Source organism: Cyanistes caeruleus, chromosome 1 (genome assembly GCF_971803275.1).
Source record: "Cyanistes caeruleus chromosome 1, bCyaCae1.hap1.1, whole genome shotgun sequence".
NCBI classification, from domain to species: Eukaryota; Metazoa; Chordata; class Aves; order Passeriformes; family Paridae; genus Cyanistes; species Cyanistes caeruleus.
The window spans coordinates 4797774-4820419 of NC_141701.1; the positions used below are offsets into that span (position 1 = coordinate 4797774).

The 22646-nt window shown below is 43.9% G+C and overlaps 1 protein-coding gene across 12 annotated transcripts in view; it reads left to right on the plus strand.

The window, feature by feature from the left end:
- LOC147655271 (uncharacterized) overlaps positions 1–22646 on the plus strand; it is a 70121-nt gene that overhangs the window by 38215 nt on the left and 9260 nt on the right. For 6 of the 12 annotated variants that reach the window (XR_015283427.1, XR_015283433.1, XR_015283429.1 and 3 more), the window contains 2 exons: positions 15964–16058; positions 18417–22046. Coding sequence is in view for 2 of the 12 variants with exons in the window: in XM_086877876.1 (XP_086734002.1) it covers positions 15964–16058; positions 18417–18463 (142 nt within the window). In the remaining 10 variants the exon portion in view is untranslated. Of the gene's footprint in view, positions 1–15963; positions 16059–18416; positions 22047–22646 lie in introns of those variants that run through there. The other 6 variants (XR_015283432.1, XR_015283428.1, XR_015283425.1 and 3 more) reach the window with 1 other exon arrangement.

The window sequence follows — 22646 nt, forward strand, 5'->3', positions numbered from 1 at the left end:
GCCGGTCCCACAGATCCCATCTTGGACAGGAAAGGTGTAAAGAAAAGCCAGGGTGTGAGAAGAAGGTGCACTAGGTGACCTGCTCCCTTTGGGCATTGTGCAGAGCCAGGGTCTTTGTGTGATCACAAGAAACACCTCCAGGGGAGCAACATGGCCTAATGCTGTGTGTAATAGACATTGTGCATCCTTTACATGCAGCCCATTCCATCAGTGGTGTTATTATGCTCCAAGCAGTACAGCAGGAGACCACTCACTGCAGAAACACTTTGACATCCAAATCATCCCACAAAATAGGAGGCTTGCTGTCATTTTCAGACACTAAAATTCCACTCAACCCCCTAACCCATGTTTAAAGATAAATGAATCAGGTATCTCCTGTCTACCATTAGATTTAGGAATAATATCTGCTGCGCACTTGCATCATCCCCAAGGTGTATGTGCTTTTCATAGTCACCCAGTTCTGGCTCTTAAGCTGTTATGTACTGACATCCTATAAACTGAACCCAGAAGTGTTTACTGGACTGAAAAAGACATCACCAGATGGCTCCAATATCAGCCTAGAAGGATTTCTGTTCTTCAACAGGCACTAAATGTGTCTGAAAAACCAGCAGGCTGCAGAGCGTCTGCATAGTCAAATCGCCTCTAAGAGGCTTTGTAATTGCATTCAGTTCTGCTGTGCTGGAAAATGAGGATAATAAGCTCAATGTATTACAGTTACACTGGGGCTAAACTCCATATAGAGTGGAAATAAGAAACATGGGCTGAGGTTTTAACTGCAGTTAGCGGGGCTCAGAACTTTGCTTAGTGCAAAAGGAGATGCCAAGTTTCCTTAGCTCCCTTGAGAGTTACAGCCATGAGCTCTTAAGTTCCCAGAAGTCCCCAGAGATGGAGGGTCACCTGTTTCAGACAGAATCATAGGCTTATAGAATGGTTTGGGTGGATACTCAGTTTTTCAAATCACTAATGGTTTTGTCTTAATTTGCCTCATTTTCATTTCTAGCTTTCATTTTACAGCTCTCTGCTGATGAACTGCACTGAGGAGTTTTCCACACTATTCCCAGAAGTCTTGAACACTTTTTCATGAACATCTCTGTGCATCAAGTTCTTTTCAACAAAACCTAAAAAAGACCTTCTACTATTTTCAGTCTGTTTTTACTGCACTGGAGATGGAGATCTGGGTGGATAAGTCACTAGGAAATAAGTGAGTGAGTATGTTAGTGAGTGAATAGATATGTCACTCCAGCGAGTTTCACTTTAAAGGAGTCTTTTCCCTTTATGCCATAGGCTGGCAAACACTTTCTCTTGCTGCTGTGTCAATTTGAGCAATCCCAACATCTCCTGCTGCCCACTCAGTTGTGTCAGTACAACATTCCATGGGCTGCCCAATAAATCCTGCAGGGATCGATCTGGGATAATAATAACCTGACCAAACATGACTCTCTTTTTTTCTTAAGCCCTTTTAACCCTCATTGACTCTACTTAGCTCAGTGCTGCCACTGAAAAATTGCACACCAGGCTGCACCAAGAGCAGAGGGGAATAAATCTGAAAGTTATCAAATTACCTTAGTGAGTCAAACAGCCACATCATGGTATGGAAATTCAGTCTCCTGTTTTCATTTACTGCCAATCTAGGGTCAGAGAATCTGCAGCCCTACAAACTTTCACTCTGGTTCTAACTCTGTTCCAGGCACAGCCTGTTTTTATGTGCCACAGAGCCATCAGCAAAACTGGTCCCACCATGGAAGCAAAAGCCCAGGGAGAGATGCTGAAACCCTTCTGCAGCTCCTGGGGAGAGCGAGGCATTTTGTACAGACAACATTACACACCAAACACCAGCCCAGGGCTTGTGTGGAATGAACCAACAGGAAACACAAAACCCATGGCTGCATCAGAACATCATTTATGTCCCTTCCCATCCAACCCATTTATGATGCTAAGACCTCACCTCTGGGCAGCACATGTGCTACAAAATGGGCCCCTCCTGTCAGCCTGGCTTTCAAAGCTGCTTTCTGGGGCCCAGCACTGTGAGGAGGAGTGCAGTGCTCACCAAAGCCATCCTTAGCTGGTTTGTCACCCTAAGTGCCCTCTCTACTTTCAGTTAGGTACATTCAGAGGAATTTTGCAGAAGACTTTTCAGATTAGGCAATGACACTTGGGATATGATTCATCTCACCTCACTTCAGCAGCTCACAAAATGCAGGGCTGGGATGCAGTTGGCCATCTGGCTACCAGACCCCCAGTGCCATATGGGCTACTCTGTGTCACCCCAGACATCGATCAGGTGTGACACTGAACACACAGGAGACCTACATATTCTGCAGTGACAACCAGCAGAGTTTTTGTCACCTTTGCTGAGGCACTTTATGTCATTCAAGACATCCACATCTAAGCTAAACTAATGGTCTGGGTGCTCATGAAATATAGATGTGGTCCAGTCATCAGCATTAAGTATAGAGTGTTGTTCACCCAAACCATGCTGGTGTCTTCTTCAGGATGTTCAACTGACATGTGCCTCTCACTGTACTGATTGCCAAAGGGACCAGGGTGAGTTCTCAGGACCCACCCTGTAGATCCACATTTAGTCAGATGGATCCTGGCACTGGAATAGGCCCTTCAGGGCAGTGGCCACAGTACCAAGTCTGCCAGTGCTTACACAGTTTTTGGAAAATGCTCTTAGGTACAAGGTGTGATTTTTGGGGCTATTCTGTGCAGACACAGGACTTGGAGTTCAATGATACTTGTGGATCCCTTCCTGTCCAGGATATTGTACAATTCCATGATTTTATGGTCTCATGTCCAGGAGTTTTCAGGATGTGGTAGCTGCTTAGGCAGGGTTGGCTGGACTGCAACTCTATCAAGATCATTGCCTTTTCCAAGAAGAATTTTCTGACTTGATCTTTGAACCTCTCAGGACATAGACTGTCACCTGCTGTGATGGCAATAAAAATTGATGTGACTTGTAGGGGTCTTCAAATCAGTTGGCAAAGCTCACTACAAAGACAGTGCCTTGTTCTAAATAGTTGATTGAACTGGTTTGCAAGTTACTGGTTCCAGTGCAGGGCCCTCTGTGGCCTTTGCTCCTTGGATGTCAGGGGAGAAGGTCATCTTGTCTGTTTAAATCTGTTGGTGGTGGCTGTTACCTGACCACTGCCGGTCCAGTGCTCCCAGAATTGTTATGACATGGGCCACAATAGATCAGGGTTCCTTCACACAGCCTTGGCTAGGAGCTCCAGCAAAGCCTGCAGAGAAAGCCTATGGTGCAGGAGCCACTTCTGACTCAAAACTCAGAGTTCTGTCCAAGTTTGGTAGTTGTGCTCTCTGGGGTTTTCACCTCTTCACATCTCCTTCTATGCTCATTTTCTCATCTGCACAGTGTAAAACACCATGGGATCTCCCAGTGCTCAGAACTGGGATGATCTTTCCATCACAGTTACCTGGAGTTGCATTCCAGCCACCAGTTTGTCACTGGAAAGTTTTCTGCCATGCTCTTCTCTGATGCCTCATATTCCCTTCAAGCTTGTGGGATGTTTCTGTACAGCACAGGCTGTAAGTCCCTGCCCAACATGGATTATTATTACACTGCCTGCATCATTCGTTTGTGTGGCTCATTCGAGACAAATCAAATAACCGGGTACTGCCTCATGCTGCAGCTTAAATTAGAAAGAATAGACCACAAAAACAACTGCAGCAGTAGCAGAGGTGGCTAAAAATAAAGCAAAATGTTTCTCTTAGAAACCTTTGTGCCACAGAGGGAAATTGTAAAAGTGGTCCAGGATATTTTTGTTGCTGCTTTTTAATTTGAAATTTCATCATTGGAAGAGCTTGCAGACGTAGAGGGTTGTGAAATGTTTTCGTTGCAGTACAGCAATTGCTAAGATTAGCACGGTAACAGATCTTTTCAGAGTAAACTGCATATAATTAATAGGAAGCAGGAGGAAAAAAGGAATAATTGTATTTAATCCAAATGCAAATTCAGTTCTCCCAGAAGGTGGAATAAGCACTAAGGCCATGCTGAAGACAGGCCTATTGCTCTATTCCTTTCTATTCTGTTCAGCTGGGTAGTGAGCAACGATTATGTGCCCCTATTGCAAATTCTCATTTCCAATTTGTTTCAGCAAAGTACAGGGATGTTCAAGATGGAATTTCTTTTAGGCCTTTCCTAGCAACGGTGGAGTTCATTGGTTTGTGCTTCTGGCTTGTCTCCCATCCAATGTCAAAACAAGTTAACGCATTAAAACAATATTTCCCTATGAAAGAGCTATAAAAAAAATCTGTGCATCACAACTTACATTTTGGCCAAACCCTTTTGAAGTTCATGGCTAATAGGGGACCTAGGTGCCCAGCAGGTTGAGGGAGGTGATTCTTCCCCTCTCTTCTGCCCTTGTGAGACCCCACCTGGGGCACTGCATCCAGCTCTGGGGTCATCAACAAAGGAGATCCTGACCTGTTGGAGCAAGTCCAGAGGGGTCCACAAAAATGATCAGAGGGCTGGAGCCTCTCTGCTCTGGAGACAGGATGAGAAAGAGGGAGTTGTTCAGCCTGGAGAGAGATGGTTCTGGGGACACCTTAGAGCCCTTCCAGTACCTAAAGGGAACTTATAAAAGAGAGGGAGAGAGACTTTTTTTTACACAGGCAGGTAGTGATAGTACAAAGGGGAAGGTCTTTAAATGAAAAGTAGAGACATTTAGATTAGATACTGGGAAGAAATTCTTTACTGACATTGGCATAGGTTGCCCAGAGAAAGTGTGGATGCCCCTTCCCCAGAAGTGTTCAAGGCCAGGTTGGATGGGGCTTGAAGCAACCTGGGATAGTTGAAGGTGTCCCTGCCCATGGCAGTGGGGCTGGAACAAGACGGTCTGTAAGTTCCCTTCCAACTCAAAGCATTTGATGATCCTATGACCTGTGCTGAAGCTTCATGGCACATTGCATGATGAGCTTCCATCTTTCCTCCCCCTGAAGCACCCAAATTTCCCAGTGGATCATTGTGTGCAGCAATATGGAGGGACAGGTCCACACAGCTGCCTCACTCAGTGCATCTCTCAGCTCTTCACATCCCCACACTGACATTTCTCCCTGAAGCTGCTGCAGCATCCCAATATTGCCAGATGCACAGCTCAATAAAAGGACCAAAATAAATCATTGCAGCCAAGGTTTCACTTAGCTACTGTTATTAATCATTAGCAATAGCTATTGCTAATTAATGTCATTACACATCAAGACTATTAATCACAATCTGCTGATGCAAGACATATTGTCTCTTGCAGATAAGGAAGAGGAAGAAAGCAAGTGAGCAATAACTAAACTTGAAAATTATGATGGGCGGTGTTGGCAAATTCACATTGCATGCTTCATGCTAAAAGAATGAAACAATGTCCTTGCCCTGGTTTCTGCCTCTCAGCTCTGCTTGGGCCATGCCATTTGCCATGAACCCAGGAAAACTGGGCATACAGATTTAATATATTATTTAGTATATGACATTTTTTAATGAGGCAAGCTCTTAAACCATGAGAGAACTAGACTTCAATTAAACTGTCTCATCCGTAGCACTACACTGCTCCCCACTCCCTCTCTAAGAACACCCCAATGTTGTCTTTACATCAAGATTTTTCAAAAAGGGTTAAACTCTTCAATTCCAATACATGCTGTTGGACTGTATGCAAAAATCACTGAGGAAGTGCCCATGACCTTTGCCAGGTAGAAGGTGCAGTTAGCTGACCCTACAGATCATTTAATCCATGAAGTCTACAAAATGCTATGGTGCAGCAAATTATAAAGTGCTGGGTCATTAGGATGTATTTGTCATTAGGATTTAAACACTCATTAATCACTTTCTTTTTTTCATTATAAGGAAGGAAAAGGAGATTTCCTTCATTTTATAGTTTAATCTCAAGTGAAAATTTAAATGCAAGAGTGGAATCAATTCCGTAGCTCACAAGATTGATTTGTCCCAGACCTGAATTTGCAATATTCCCCCTTAAGCAGGCAGTCAGAGCTGCAAGCATTCCAGCACTCCTGGTTTCCCTGCAGCTCACACAGAGCCTGCAGCTACCTGCCTTCACTCTGACAGACATGGACATTGCCTGCTCTGCAATGAAATCTCTAGGCAGGAAGCTCTTGTCTGTTTATACAGCAATTCCCTGCAGTCGGAACCTCACAAAGGCACAGGGCAAAGGGCAGGACATATCTGCTGGCTTTTGGTGCATAGACTCTGGGGTAATGGGGTGCCAAGGACAGTGGTGGGGAGAAGGAGTCAGCTCTCTGAAACGAGGGATTTCTGCTGCGTGCTCGGATGGCCACGTCTCCATCTGCTATGGGAGAAAGGGCTATTGGTCACAGTGGTGAGCTCATTAAAATGAGATCAATAGAGATTTAATCTAATGCTGAGGATTACTTGAAGTAGAATGCTCAATTAAGTGTGGAGAAAAAGAAACATAACACATCAAATGAATTGCCAGCTGATTTTCCTGCTTTATTTGGAATTTAGCCCAATATCGAGGAGGGCTGATAAGCTAAAGCAGAGCTGTGAAAAAACAGCTGATGCTGGGGTAGAGGTCACCAAACACCAGTTAAATGTGCCACATCATTACTCACACATTTTGCAGTGAACTCCACAGGTACATAGAGTTTTGCTGGGATTATATACTTCCAATTTCCACTTCTGTTCACACCAGTGGCTCTAAAAATATTTGAAAGCTGCTAAGGTGAGGATTTGCATAAACAGGATTTGCCACGGCTTTTGGAAAATTGGAAGAGTTAAGTGCAGTGAGTGCTACAAAACTTGTCTTTTCTTTGCAGTTCTTCTGTAATCCAGCCCATTTCTCCCTCTCTGCTTCTCCACCCCCAAAACTGAAACCACTGCCACCTCCCCAGCTCCTTCACCTCTCTGAGCAGCAGCCACACAGGGACAAAGAGTATTCTGTTTTGAATGAAACATTTTATTCTCAAGGCATGAAAACGCAGGACCAGGCAGAAAGCCAAGAAGCAAGAAAAGAGAAACATATTCATTAATTAAAACAAGCATTGCTTGCTTTGAACTACGAAAATCATGTTACAAAAAAATGGAGCAATGAGTTCCTGGCTTCTGGAAGAGAAGAACACGCTCCAGCCCCACCAAGCTGCAGTGCTTCAGGAGCAGGGAGGAGTGCAGGATGCATTCCCCAAACTCTGTAATTTGCAGACATGGGGTCCCCGTGCTGCTCACAGAGAGAATTCATCCTGACACTAACAGCTCTGTAGCCCACTGGCACAATATCACAGCAGTTTTTTCTTCCAGCAAGTCGCATTTAATCTTTGCCCAGACATTTCAAGGCAGAGCTGTCTTATTTCTCCCATTAGGGCAGGACACCTTCCCGTGCCATTCCCTGAAGTCAGAGTTTTTGGGAGCACAGCAGGATGAGGTCCAGCCAGTCACAACCTCCCTAACGAGTCTTCTTCTTCTCTTCCTCTAAGAGCTTCACCATCCTTAAGGCTTACGTTTGTCTCTAAAAAGTTCAGTAATTTGCCATCCTGACTATTCCGCCCAAGCTCTCACACTCTGCCCCCCTCTTCCTGACCAGGGAGGTTGAAAACACCCCGAGGCTGCCCACTGTGGGCAGCAGATGAAGCAATGCTGCCTTTGAGGTTCTCCATGTTCCTTTGTGTCCTGGGTAGGAAAGGCCAAGCACAGAGTTGTCTTCTGCTGCTGGTTGCCACATACTCATGACCCTGTTTCTTTTCTCTTTATCACTGTTGCTATCACTAGTTATTACTATTATTATCATCTCTATTTATCTGTGGTCTGGGGTGTGCAGCAGGAGTTTTCCTCCTGCTCTCCCACTGCTGTTCCACGTACTAAAGGGGGAGTTTGTTTCCTAGAGCAGATCATGTTGGGCTCAAGGGTAGGAAAGCCCAAGCAGCACCTGTGGCTATAGATTTCTCAAAACAGCTGACTTTGGCATGTTTTGTTGCAATTCCCCAACTGGGAACAATAGTTTTGCAGACCCCCGGCAGCAATCCCTCCACTGTCTGTTCTGCTTTTGCAAAGTTTTTCTAGAGCTTTTGACAAAGCTTTTTTGAACTCAGAGGGACAAGAGCCAGACTGGCACCGGGAGGTTGCATTACCCCATCTGGCCCCAAACTGGTCAAAATGCCTGTGGTATTTGTAGGCTTTCCTGACATTGCCCACAGGAGCCTCTCAGCTGATCCTGCAGAGAAGAAACTGTATTCATCCAGGATTATAATGCAGAAGATGCTCAGATTGTCACTCCACATCAATGTCTCTATAGCAAACTGACAGAACAGCAGAAAAAAAACCCCAAACCAGCTGTTCTAGGGTGAAACAGAGAAATTTGATTGAAATTTCCTCCAAAGTCTTCTCATGAGTTTATATGGAGGAAGAGCATCCTGTACCTGTGGGGTACAGCATCCTGCCTTGTCCCGGCACTGCTGATGTCACAGGACCTGCTGGGCCTTGAGAGCAGGGACAGTGAACCTACCACAGGAGTTTCAGTGGCAAAAATGCTCCCCACCAATGCTTCTGGGGTCAGAACATTGTCAACAGTTTGTAAAATTTGGGCTTAAAGCTCCAAAAAAGTGACATTTGAAACACAAAAAAATTCCTACATTTCTTGACTCTAAGCTCCTCAACCCCACGATGAACATACTCCATGTGCCAGCAGGTGTGATACTTTCTGTGGCATGGATAGACATGCAAATGGAATTTAGCAGGACCTACTACAGGGTGCAAGGCAGTAAAGCTTGAAGGACTCACTAGTAATGGTGACTACAAAACCCAGAAGGCTTTAACTTTGTATAAATAAAACAGATAAATTCAAAGCAAACAGTACTCCCTGGAAAAATGGGTAAATTATGAGGAAAAAAAAACCACCATATGATTTATATATAGCATAGATCTATATGCTTAAGTTCTTTACAGTCATAAATTCAAGAATTTCTGTAATATTCTGGCAGTGTTTTGTCTCAGGGTTATTTTGAGGCTGTTAAGGACAGGCAGTGCCCAGCTTTGGTGAAATTTGAAGCGGAAGTGGAGGGTTGCTGGTGCAATTCCACCCTGACCACGCTGTCACCTTGCAGTGGCCAAAGAGAATCGGCACCAACCTTCAATGCCTGTGTGATGTCTGTCAAGTGCCAGGATCAATATCTTCCTACACAAATACCACTGTGGCTCAACACTCCTTTGGGCAGCTGAGCAGTAGCTGATGCTTCCATTCACCTTGTTCTTGATAGAGCCAGCAGAAGGGGAAGCTTTGGAAGATGAAGAAGAATGCCCAGGCAAGGGTGTTTTCAAGGAGAAGAATAATCTGGACCTGGTGCAGAATCTGGCAGGACTGCACAGCCCCGAGCACCCTGTGTTGTCCCTGGTCATGCAACTCTTTAAAAACAGGCAAATTTTTGCAATTATTTGCTGGCACTTCATGAAAAGCAATGCCTCCTCCAAGTCTTTCTTTTTGTTTTTTTTTTTTATTGAAACCAGGCATTCAAAAAAAAATCCATTTCTATTGGAAACAGGACATGAGGACAGTTTTTGCCTGTGTGGCAATTTTCTCCTTGCAATTCGCTCCCTGGGACAGCCTATTCTTCTCCAGGACCTGAACAATGAAGGTCTCAAACAAAAGCAGCTCACACAGCTGGGGAAAGGATGCTCCAGGTCAGGGCTCCTCCCTTAACCCCTGGTGAGGTCAGTGGAATAGGCTGTGCTGGTCCTGCTTTCCTGGGTAAGACTTCACAGGGACCTGCCTCACCAAGCCCCAGGGTGGGAATTCCAAGGCAGGAATTCCAACTGCAAAATGAAGTTCATTGTGCTCTCAGACCTCTGGGATTCAGCCCCTTGTGCTGCAGAGAGGTCACTTCCACCAAGATCAGCTCTGGGCTGAGGGGCTCCCTCCATCACTCTCATTTGACTCTTCTGTAAAAGTAATTTTTAAGCTACAGCTTAGACTTCCTCGTTCTGTTGGGATTTTTAAACATTTTCTAAGCCAAATCCACCCATTTAGGAAAACACACACATAGAGAAATGCACAAATATATATTTTGTGTGCAGCTCTGGAACACTTAATAACACTTCTTTCCCCCCTTTGGACTCCATGCCCCTCTTTAACATGGAAAACCCATTTGTCTACTTCACTGGATGCTGAGGGGATAAATACATTAACTACTTTGAAGCATATTGGCCTCTTTTTTTCCCAGTCAGAGCATCAGCATATCTGCACCTCAGCCAGACTCTGGAAAATCAGTGAACCATGTAAACCACAACACCGTGGGGAGACTGAAGCGAGCTAATGCCCAGTTCATACAAACCACGTGGTTATTGAAACTCAGGATGAAAAAGAAATCTATGACAGAGCCAGGTACAATTGGCACATTTCAGTGTATTTGTGTAGTTGGACTCCTATTTTCCCTGGCAAGGCAAGACACAAATGGCAGAGACCGCCATTGCTCTCTCTATTTTTATTTCCTTCCTGTCACTCAGTCAGGGCCAAAATGCCTTTTTTTTGTTGGAAACTTGGTCTCTTCCATCCAAATGGTTGTGCCTGGAGCCGCCTCTTGCTGCTCTGGAGCCTTCCTGCCTCAATTTCACAGGTGCAGACATTTACATAAAATAGTAGTGAGCAAAATCCCCAAAACAGCTGCCACAAGCAGACACATTTCCTTCTGCCATGTAACTTGGGAGGAACCTTACGCTTTCAGGACAATCATTTCAGTTCCTGGGATCTTCCATAGCGGGAATTCAGCAGGAGCTAAAGACAGGTCTGTCATTTTCTAAGATGGAAGGTGATTCAGCTGTGCAACAGAACAGATTCTTTTGGCTTCAGTTGGCATCAGCTTACTCTGGAATCTGGATGTTGATGCCCTGCAGGGGAGTTTTTGACAAAAGGAACGGCCCAACATTAGGCATCATTTAGCTGGGAGTGGCTGTGCCATTACTTGCAGGTAAAACCCTGGATGCTTTCAGCTTGCGCTCAAAGGGCCTCATGACAGATAACAGAAGTCCAAAATGGTAGAAAAATCAAGGATTTTAAGCCTTTAATGTGAGAAGAATTTTCACCCCAATCTCCAGGTGCTCAAGCCTGCGGGTATGCATTTATGCTATTGAAGTTGAGGGGAAAATTCCTTTGATGGTAGAAACAGAGATTCCTTCAAGCTCATACACCAAGAAATCTCAGTGCTCTTGACTTAAAAAGAGTGTGTCTGGAGCATGATCCTGCAGTTCAGGATGGAGGGATATGGAGATATGCTGTCTTTGCCCCTGGAAAAGAGGTTGAGTTTTTCACCTGCAGCACTGTTTGATATAAATATCCATTTTGTGGCAGCAGAGGTAACCTACAAGCCCTTGAGTGGTTCCATCCCAGCTTGGGACTCCCTCCTCACCTTCTACATTTGTGTGCAGCTGGGGGCCAAACTAGAAGTATCCCATTCCCAGTGAGCTGATATCACAAAACCATGTTTATTTTTCATCCACTGTGTTTGCACGTGGGGCGTTTTGGTTCTTTTCTTTGGTATATTTAACATATTTTTACTGCTGTGACAGAAAGGAGTTCACTATCACTGATGCATCAAAAATCAAGTCAGCACTGGTGGGTTTGTTACCTTCTGGTAATGTCCATGTGAAGAATGCAAGTGAAATCCTGACTCCCTGAGCAAAAAAAACCCACCCCTGTCTGCAAGAACAGCTCCCCCAGTGCCTCTTTTTGACGGTGACAGCCCCAAAGCAGGTGACAGCTGAGCAGAGAAGCACAAGGCTTCATTTCTCTCTTCAGAACAGAATGTGAAATGCAGTCACTTCTGGTTGAGGGCTGCCTGTAACTCCTAAACTTTTTAATAACCTTCTCAACTGGAGCCAGCTTCCCCTTTGATGTGGTGCTAGTTTCTTTAGTACTTGTTCAAGGTGAATACCTGATCAGCCATGGGGAGCTGGAAGAGTTTATTCTTCCCCTTTTTTTTTTCAACTTTCATAACACTACAGACCAAGAATCCCCATGCCCTTCCCATGTTAGAAATAAAACAAGTAGTGTTAGGCCAGAGTAAGTGAGTTTGTCCATGTCTGGCAGTTAAAATTAATTAAATCTCACAGTCACAGCTGAACTTTGGGTGAAAATTCTTTCCATGCTTCTTTTCATGGACTTTGTGACGTTTTCAGTCTTTTTGGGCTCTTCTCTCCCTCAAATCCAGGGCAAAATGGCTGGGAACAAGCATTTCAGTACCCCTCAGTGCAGTGACTCCTCTGCATGAGCACCACAAGGGATTTGTGAACACACAAGGTCTTACTGTAGGTCTGAATTCTACACCTGTAGGAACTGAGCTCTTGTAGATGGATGAGTTTCAGCAAGGTCAAGGCTTTTTCTTCCAGTTTTCTGAAACAAACCTATCAACCCACTGGAAAATAGCTTTTCTGAAATTCCAGAGAGATCCTAAATGTCTTTTTATCCCTCCTTTCCCTGGGAAAGCACTGTAATTAATAAGAGAGAGATTATCCAGCATTTATATGTGAGTTCAATAAAAGGGCTGTAATTTGGGGGAAAAAAGATAAGATAGCTTTGTTTACTAGAGAACTCCTAAGAAATAAAGTCAATTGACCCTTTGCAAAAACTTCACAGATTTATCTCTTTGATTTTCTTCATGATTTTAAGACAGAAGTCACAGTAACAAGTACTCAGAGGCTCATGGAAATGCTACAAACTGTTGACTGAATTTCAGGCCAGTTTAGACGTAATTTCTTCTGCCTTTCCAGAGATCATCAATGTCTCATTCAAGATAAACTTAATTATTGATGCAAAGGAAAAGAAACTTTCTCCTGCTTTGGAATCATAATGTAACCACAACAGTAAGCACTTAAAGAGCCATTGTGCACAGGAAATGCCAATTTGCTCTTTAAAATACCGTGTTACAGCCAGGCAATGGACACATGGGAGGGTAGTGATTTGCCTGTTGCCATTCAGCAGAGCTGAGATGAGGATACAGGTACCCTGAGGTGGATGTAGTGGCATAGCTAAAGGCAGTTTTACATAAAGCCATCAGCTTTTTCCAGAATATTTTGCCATTTCACAATATTTCTGATTTTGAACTTATTTTTCCCACTCTCTTAGTAACATGCCAGGACTCCAGGACCCCAAATCCCCATCTACTGACTCTAACATGGGGTTTGACAGCTCATGAGGCTCCAAACAAAAGCAGAGAGCCTCTTTCTCAAGTGTATCTTGCTGAAACCAGCCTCACCCAGCAGCCTGATGAGTCTGCTCCCTGGGGGAGACAATGCTGCATCATTCCAGGAAACGGCATGGAACACTGAATAAACTTTGTATAATCAAATATCACCAGTGCTCCTACCAACATCTCACAGATTCAGAGATTTTTTTAAAGGCAGGAAGCTTTTCCAAGCTCAATTCCAAGAGTGCACAACACAATCTTCTCCTCTAGCCCTGTTCCCAACCCAGTTACCTGGTGCTTCCCCAAAAAGCACATAGGCACAGATGGGACATCACCCCTTGGCTTCCTTTGGATAAACTAGCATCTGGCTAGTTTATCTGACACTACATCTGGCTACAAAGCATTTCTGGTGGTCCTTGGGGTTGTCTCCAGCTTCTCCCTTCTACCAACACCAGCTCATCCCAGTCTTCAACCTTTTCTAAACCTGAACATACAAATGGATGCAGCATTTCATCCATCAAATGCCAAAATTCCCCCTGAGCTGCCTCCCAGCTTTCCCTGGCAGTGTGGGGATAGCATAGCTTTGCACCAGTCCACTTTAATGTAGATTTTATTTGTCCCAATCAGTTTATTAAGTCATTTATCTCACACTGAGCGACATCCTGCCTTTTTTAGCAGGATGGGATTTTAATCAAAATTGCCCTTTCACATCACTGTGAAATCAAGGTGGCTGGTCAGCTGGTAAAATCCTCTTATATAAAGCCCAACTTTCATTCTTTTTATGCTGCTTCAGTCCTAGGAAATTATCCCTCTGGAGCTACCCAATATATTCATTACTGTGCTGGTCCATCCTCTGCCTCTATTGAAACGGAGTCCCAGCCATATGTTCCTCAGATACCGTCAGCTTCCAACCAATCTGTCAGAATGGAATCTGAAATACTGTTATCTAGTGTTGGGTGCAATATCTCCTGGGCTAGAAAATGATCACACATCATTTGAGGAACTTCAAAGAGATTTATTTCTGGTTATATGAGACTTACAGCATACATCTTTATGATTGAAATCTCCCATTACCCGGTATTTCTTTCCATTTATTACGGATAAAAGCTCTGGGAGCAGCTCACCTCTTAATGTGAACCCATGGTCTGTAATCCCCTTTACAGGCACCACACACTCACCTCTCACTATATCCCCCCCAGCTTTGATAGTCACAGCTTTAATACCTCTGCCTTTAACACTAAACGGTTCACAGTCTCTTTTCTCTTTCCACCTTTTCTCTTGGGCACACATTGCTGTTCACACACAGGTTGTAGTCAGCAGTTTTAATGCTCCAGTCATACAAATCAGCCTCCTCTCGCTCCATTTTGGCAATTATATCCAATTTCTTTTAATTAACAAACATTTACAATTCTGTCATTGTCAGAAACTTGAAGAATGAAGGAGCAAAGTATTCATTCAGTCACCAGAAATTAAACAGTTTGCTTGGGCATGTGGCCTTGATGGATAAAACAAACCTGCCAGTGGCATTTTGGAAGTTACTTTTAGGCAAACCACTGCCTCTGCCCTGCTGCAGCAGGCAGCATGATTGAGGAGTGCTATTAAACATTGTCAGTCAGACATCTGGTGAGTAATAAATAAAATTCATAGAAGAAATAGGATAAAAGTAGAGAGCTGCAGGGTACTCTACAGCTTCTGCAGAAGACATTCAGAGCCAACATTCTGAGCATCCTGCTCGGAGGAAAACCCTTTGCCTTTGTTTGGGCCTCAGCAGGAAAGGATGTTTATAGGCTGTATCTTTTAAAGTACACCACGACTGAGTCAGAGTGTGTGTTTAAATTTAGTTGTTGGGTGTTTTAAATATCAGCACAAAGTCCAAAGAATAAATTACTGCAATGGGAAAATAAGGCAATGCAACTTGATACTGATGTGACAAATTTTAGTGCTGCAAAGCTGATGGGCAGCAGGACAAGTCTGTGCTTGGTGATACATCTGGTGCAGTGCATCTGCAGTGATTTTGCTCACAAAGCTGAGCACAGGTAGGTCCCTGGGATTTAGGGGCAGAAAAAGGTGGTATCAAACACCACCTTATCAATGGATTTGGTCCAGGGGGATGTAAACAGGCCAGAGAGGAGGTGTAGCAGTAATTGCTCCAGGCATAGGAGGCAGCTGTTCTGGAAATAACCAAAACTTCCTCAAAGTCTCTGAAAACACTCTTCATAACTACAGCCAGAAGGGAATGAGACCAGTTCAAACAAGCACTACACCAGATACTGGTATCCCTCTCCCTGGTGGGGATTAGTTCTTTCTTGGCAGAGCTAAGCATCTTTAAAATCCTCAATCAGACCAAGAGGAGGTAAACATCAGGAAAAAGTTCTTCACTGAAAGAATGATTGGGCCTGGAAGGGAGGTGGTGGAGTCACCATCTCTGGACGTATTTCAGACAAGATTGGGCGTGGCACTCAGTGCCATAGTTTAGTTGAGGCGGTGTCCTGTCATAGGCTGGACTTGATGATCTCAAAGGTCTTTTCCAACCTAGTTAATTCTGTGATTCTGTGATTCTGTAAAATCTTACTGCAATTCATGGGATCATACAACAGTTTGGGTTGGAAGGGACTTGTAAAGTTCATCCAGTCCCACCTACCTTCATTGAGCAGGGACATCAAGTAGATCAGGTTCCTCAGAGCCCCGTTCAGCCTGGCCTTGAATGTTTCTTTGAATGAGGGATCCACCACCTCTCTGGGAAACATTTCACTGTGTTTCGTCTCCCTCTGAGTAAAGAATTTCTTCCTCCTAACTAATATCTCCATTTCTTCTAACCAGCTTCCAAGAACTTGGGCCCATCACAAAAGAAACTGGTCTCAACTTGGTGCAGAGGCTTGGACATTCAAACCCAAATGAATGGGCAGCAGAAACAGGTAAGAGGGTTGGAGGTGAAATCTTTACATAAGCTGGCCCAGTGTTTTCATCAGGGGGGCCTTGTGTGCTGTTCACAATTACTTCCTTCTGTTATGTTTGTTTTATTCTGTATTTTTATACATCGCTGATACGGTGGAGCCCTGCCAAAAATGGATGTTAAAATGCCAAAAGGAGGAGAGGCTCTGCTGGAACCTTTCTAAATCAGTAGGAGCCAGGAAGCAGGGAAGCCACAGGCACTTCTGTTCTTGCAGAAATTCCAGCCCCAAAGTGCTGGCTCCGGAAGCTGCATTTTAGCTAATCATAGAATTAAACCCATAATGGTTCATCACAGCTTTAAGCAGGTGCACTTTTAGCAAGGCTAGTAATTGCCCTGAGAGAGCTGCAGCCCAAAAAACCTAAAAGAGTCCAAATCCCTCTGCGAGGCACTAACACTCAGTACTAATTCACACAGAAGACCTTTTTTATTTCTTTTTAACATGAATACTGTCCTTGGCATCCTATAAGACATACTACATTCCCATGGGGATAAATGGAGATTTGTTGCAGCTTTGACTGGTCTCTTGTCACACACACAACATCTAATTCACTGCAGTATCTCTACTTGTCTTGCTCTGGTTGGATGTACATACTCCCACCATTACACTGCTCCTTCTAGCTGGGAGAGTTCAAATCTTCTTTGATTGCTTTATCTCCTTGTAAAGCAAATGAAAGAGGGATGGAGCTGGAGACTGGCGTGTGGCTCAGCCCCAAGGCTGAGTCAACATATCTTAAGGAACCTTTCTGTTTATGCAGAGTGGTATTGTGGGGTTCCCCAGAGGGAGCACCCTGTGTGCTTCTCTCATCCCAGCCTGCAATTCTCCAGTAAGTGTCTACATGTGGATTTCGTTTATGATTTAATCACAGAAGAGAAGTAGGTTCAGGAAGGATGTGGTTCATCTTACCTTAAATTTGGTGCTGAACCTGCTTGGATGAACTGCCCTTGGGATGAATCTTTGCCATCATCAATGAAAAGGGGAGTCCAGATGCTCAGATGGGGCTCTTCTTATTGTAGGCCTCACTTTTAGGTTAGGTCTGAGGAAAAATGTAGAGACCTGGCCTCTGATTGTCCTTGCTGAGCTGGGAAAGAAAGACTCTCAGACACAGCACATAAAACACTTCCCTTCCCACAGCCTTTTCCTCTCTTGTCAGTGAGAAGATGACATTTATATTCACACAGCATTCAGTACAAGACACCCCCACCCCATTTCATCCTTGGGCACTGCTCTAGTAAAAATAATAAACAGCTGAATGTGGTGGTAGGGTTTGGGAACAATTCCAGCTCACAGTTAAAGGAGAGACACGGTTATTCCCTGATGAATAACAGCATTTACAGAAGGCCTTTCACCATGAGGTGCTTCACAAATTATAAACATACATTGCCACATCACAGAATGGGTGAAACAGCCAACTTCAAAGTCTCAGCTGGGAAAATCCCACAGCCAGCCCAGTGCAGGGAGACAGCCACCTGCCCGATAGCAAAAGGCAAGGCAGTCCTACACACAGGACTGCTGCTAGACTAGAGGTATGTCCAAACTGCAAAGTAGACAACAGCATCATCTTTCTCCCCTCTGGAAATTATCTGTAGTCTTTAAATACCTGTGTTTAAACAACGTCACTCACTCAGTGCCAAAGTTGAAACCATCTGTGTTTTATTGTGTTTCAACATGTCTATAAGGTCCATGTGATTGTTCACCTTTATTTCCTCTCCAAACAAATATTCCTCTCCATTTCCCTCACACGTGCTTGTGCCAGCCACAAATGACTGCTGGTTGCTGCAAGTCTACACCAGTGCAAAGACCCAAAGGAGAAACTAAAAACACGCATAAAAGATGTATAAAAATGACAGCTAAAGGAATCTTAAAAAAGATGACTCAGAAGTTTTAGCTGAGAGTGTGTCAGGAAAATTCAGCTGCCACAACTTGCTGTTACACCTTTGAAAACCTGAGAGAGTGAAAGAGCCTGAACCTGAATGTGGAAGTGAAGTGTGCACCCCAAGGGTGGGTAAGGAAGGTCCTCAAGCTACCTGTGTCCTGAGGATCCAGCACCTTCTCTCTGACAGCAAATATGGGAAGGAATTGTGCACATTTCTCGGCATCACTGACCATCACTGACCACCTATGTGTTTATCCATCTGTCTTCAGGAGCCTAGAGAGGGATCAGCAGGTGGAACCTCATGCTCCTATTAAGTGACATTTATACAGAGAAATCACAGGATAGAAAGTTTGTAAAAAGCCAAAAATCTAGAAAGAAACTTCAGCATCCAACTGGTATCCTTTAGTTTGCATCCACCAATTTATATGTATATTTCTGCTTTCTAGACAGCTCCCTGCCTGTCCCAGTGAAGATCAGGAGGCTTCAGAGCTGATGGGGAGCACAGAAACTTTGGAAGTGGGATTTCCCCCCTATTTTAGGTAGCACAACACAGGTTCATTCATTCTCAACTGGAGCAGACTAAATCAGCAGATGGATGAGAGAGTAGCAGGACACCTTTTTTATTTATTATTATAAATAAAGAAATTATTATTTCTTTATTATTACCCACTCAGAAGTAATTGGGGAATAATAAATTTAAATATTTGGATGTAACTGTCCAAAGAAAAATGTAGGTCATGCAAAAATAAATGCTTCTCAAGAGTGTAGTTTATGAGACTGCAAATAATCACAGAAATGAAATATGGGAACCCCCAAATTTGAGACATCTAGAAACCATCTGACTACTTTCTTCCCCCTCCTAGTTCCCCCAGTGCTCTGACTGCACAGTTAGTTCTGCAAGGCCAGGTTTGGTTTCAGAGTGATTAATGATTACCAGCAGCAATTTTTTTCAATCCCTTCTGGAGATCAGGGAAGGAGGAAAAAGAAGCAGCTCTGCCTCATGATTCCTGCTCACAGCAAGGCTGGACTCTTCGAACACCACTGGGAGCTACACGTATAGCAAGACCACCCGGAGAGAATTTGCTCCATCACCCAAGTGACCCACCTGCTTGTCCCTTCTGAGCTGACCTTCCTTTTCTTTCTGTTATTTATATGAATGGACTCCTCCCCAAAGAGTTTGCTGAGTGATGAGACCTCAGATCATCCATTACCCACCTTGTGTAGGGTGGCTGCTGTGGTTGGAATGAGATTTGCATGTGGTCAGATTTTACATGGTCCTGCAATCACAGCCTCCCCTAATTGCATATTAGCATGAATCAAAGCCTAGCTGCAGAGGTGTTGCCTTCCTATTTTGTCCCTGTAATGGTTTTTGCTCTGGCTCCTGCTGCTGAAAAATCCTTGCTTTGGAATCAAACTGAACCTGAAAATGTTACTGGGATTCACCACAAATGAGTCAGTTTTAGGCAGCAGATCCAGTTCCCAGTGCAACAGCCTTGCCCTTGCTGAATTAAGCACGCTGTGCCAGTGTGTCCTGTTTTCTCATGGTCTTTGGAACTTTATATTGAAGTCATATACAAGCATGAAATCAGAATTTAGGTACACTAAGAAACACTGAAATTATAATTATCTAATCCTAATAAATATATAGAAATAAATAGGTATGGAATAGTGAAAAGGTATCTCTAGAGTCTGTCCTCAGTGTACTACAGACAGTGCAGAAGATATGATTATGCTTTCTTGTGCCAAGAAGTGAGACCATGTGATGCCTAGACATTATCTCATTAACATCCTGTTCATTCTCAAATCTAAATCCAGATAACAATTGTTTAATTTTAATTTTATGTGTATATATAATTTGTTCATTGTATACCTTTATGTGAAGTCAAGACATACAAGGCTGCTGCAAACACATGGATTTCATTCCTACAGCAGACAAGGAAATTCTACAGGTCCTTTCTCTGGCTTCAAAAGGTGTCTTTCAAAAGTACAATTGTTTAAATTACTCTCTTTGCACCCAAGGAAATGGTTGAATTTGTGCTGACCATACCACTTACAGGTAACTAAAATATATACCATGACCTAAACCCTATTCCTTCCTTCACTATCAGGGCAAATTCATTAGGAGCGTATCATGTGAGATGTTGCTATAGTTGGAAAGGAAAGACAATCGGATTAATCTAATTCCCTGATAAAAATCACACTAAACACCCTGGGGGAAGAGGACAAACATCCTGTCTCAAAATTTCATTCCACCCATGCTGCCCCCCAAGTTCTGGAGAAGTCGCTGCTGTGCTGCACTTCGTTGGTATCTGAATGGAAGGCTGAGGTTACCTCCAACACGCCGGAATTTTTTTTTTATACACGTTCAGCTTACAAATCCTTTTTGGAACTACAAACAAGAGGCTCTCTGGTTACAAAGGGGTGGCATTAGTCCCGGAAAGTCAGACTCTCTCCCAGGACATTGCTCAGTGGATCATATAACCGGCTTCCGAAGGGAGAGCCTGAAACACCAGTACCGTCTGCGGCAGCTTTTCACCTCGCCAAGAGCAAGGCTGTGGGGGCAAAGATAACTTTTATAACACTGTTCTGGTGTTCCCACCCTGCTGCTGATACACAAATGTGGCAATTTAACATCATGTCGCCCATTATCCCAGTTTTAATGCAGTTCAGGGGAGTTTAGTGTTAGATTTTAAGTCTGACTGATGAGGGAATTGATGTCGGGCTTCTGTAAGAAATTTGTCTTGTAACAGTACAAAATGTTGATGAAGTAACTAAAACAATACAAAACCACTGCGAAACACATTAAATGGATTAAGAATTGGCTAACTTCAGGTCTTAAATATTATTATAACCAGAGAAATTTTCTTAGAGTGGGTGTGTGTTTGGACAGATCCCATAGGGACTACTTCTTGGCTCTACACGATTGTATTTTATCAACAACTTAGAAAAAAACCCTTTAAATCATTATCAACAAATTTTTCTGATGAAAAAGGCTGGGATAATGGTCAAAAGAAGGAACCTAGGTCACTGATACCAGCAGGTAAGCAAGTGTAACCAAGTCACAACATTGGAGAAAGAAGGTATTTGACTGGTTGGGACTGCAGTAGTTTTACACTGGAAAGTCATGACTAAAAAAGGGTTGCAAGTCATGGTGAGTAATCAGCCGTCCATGAACTGACCTAATCTTTGTATGTATAAGCAGAGGAAATCCAGGGAGAAGAGGGTGATAATGTTGTCTGGGTATTCCACATCTCCTGAAACTGCTGCCAACCCATTGTGCCCCGCTCTTGCATCCACAAAGCAAGTGGGAGGCTGAAAAGCTGGAGACAAATCAAGGAAGAGGCACAAAAGTGTACACAAGTTTGTGAAAGATGATTTGCAGGGAGAGATTTAAGGAGTTTGGTCCATTTAGCCCATCTAAAGAAAGCTAAAGGGTGGCTGGATACTGATCCATGATCTTCCAGGGAGAAATTCAGTATCAGCTGTCCTTAGTCTTGCTAACAGGAACGTCCCGTGCCACCAGCCTTGCTCTGATTTCCCACACCAGGTGCACACCTTGGCTGTGTCCTGCTATCTTGGCAGGACGACACACTGACCTTCCTCTCAAAGAGGAGTCCAGGTGCCTGCTCCAGCCAGAGCTACGGCACATTCTGACAGGTCCTCCCAGCTGGTCCAGCCAGGGACCAGGAGCCTGTTGCACACCAGATTTTCGGCGTGAATGTGGCCAAAGAATTCGGGGCTGGGATCCTCCAGCTCTGTTTTCGTTCTGTGGTTTTTGTCTCTGTTCTGATCCTGGTGCCAAAGAAATGTTGCATTGTTTGAGAGATGTGAATCTGGTGGCATAGCCTGTCTCAGGACAAGCACTCCCAAATCTCTCATCTGATCTCTCAAGAGAAGCTAAACCAGAAGACAGAGATCACAAGCTCAGGCAAAGAACTGCTGTGCCCTTTCCTCCAAAATCCAGGAAGGATTATGCACTGACCATCCTGAGCAAGAGAAAAGGGAAAAGGCTGGAGAGCAGCAACACTTCAGAACGTTGTACATGAGAAAGATATTAAAAATAAGTTATTTACTGAGTCCATATCTCAGCAGCATTTATTTCCCTCATCCTACCTGCCCCTTTTGGAGACCTCTTATCCCATCACTTCAAAGGCCAGTAGCCAAACACGACAGTTACACAAAGGTCAGACGGGTGGTTCACATCAGGATGACTCCATCTGGCTGCAGATCCTGCCTGCAGTGCAGTCCCTCCCTTTGTGTGGGGGTTTTCTTCTCAGCTCTACTGGGAGATGGCTGGAAGCACAATGAGAAGAAAAAAACCAGAAATTGTGAATATGTAACAGGAACGATTTGTTCTTGGATTTAGGGCTGTCCTCAGACAATATGTAAGGCAGTGTTTAAGTGAAATATTTGACTAATGAACCCTACCAGGACTGGTGTAATTAATTAATGCCTGGAAGTGATATACAGGGTTCTGGAAAAGTTGGAAGTGGGTGGAACAGAGTGGGATTACGACAGTAGCTGAGAAAAGCCCACACCGTTGGAGGTAGCTTTTCATAGGAGAGCAAACTGTGAAGAAAGTACATGATGAAGAACAAGCTGGATGCTTTAGCACACTTTTAAAGTGTCTTTAACACATTATAAGAATGTGCTAAAAACAGTGTTCCTGTATTTTG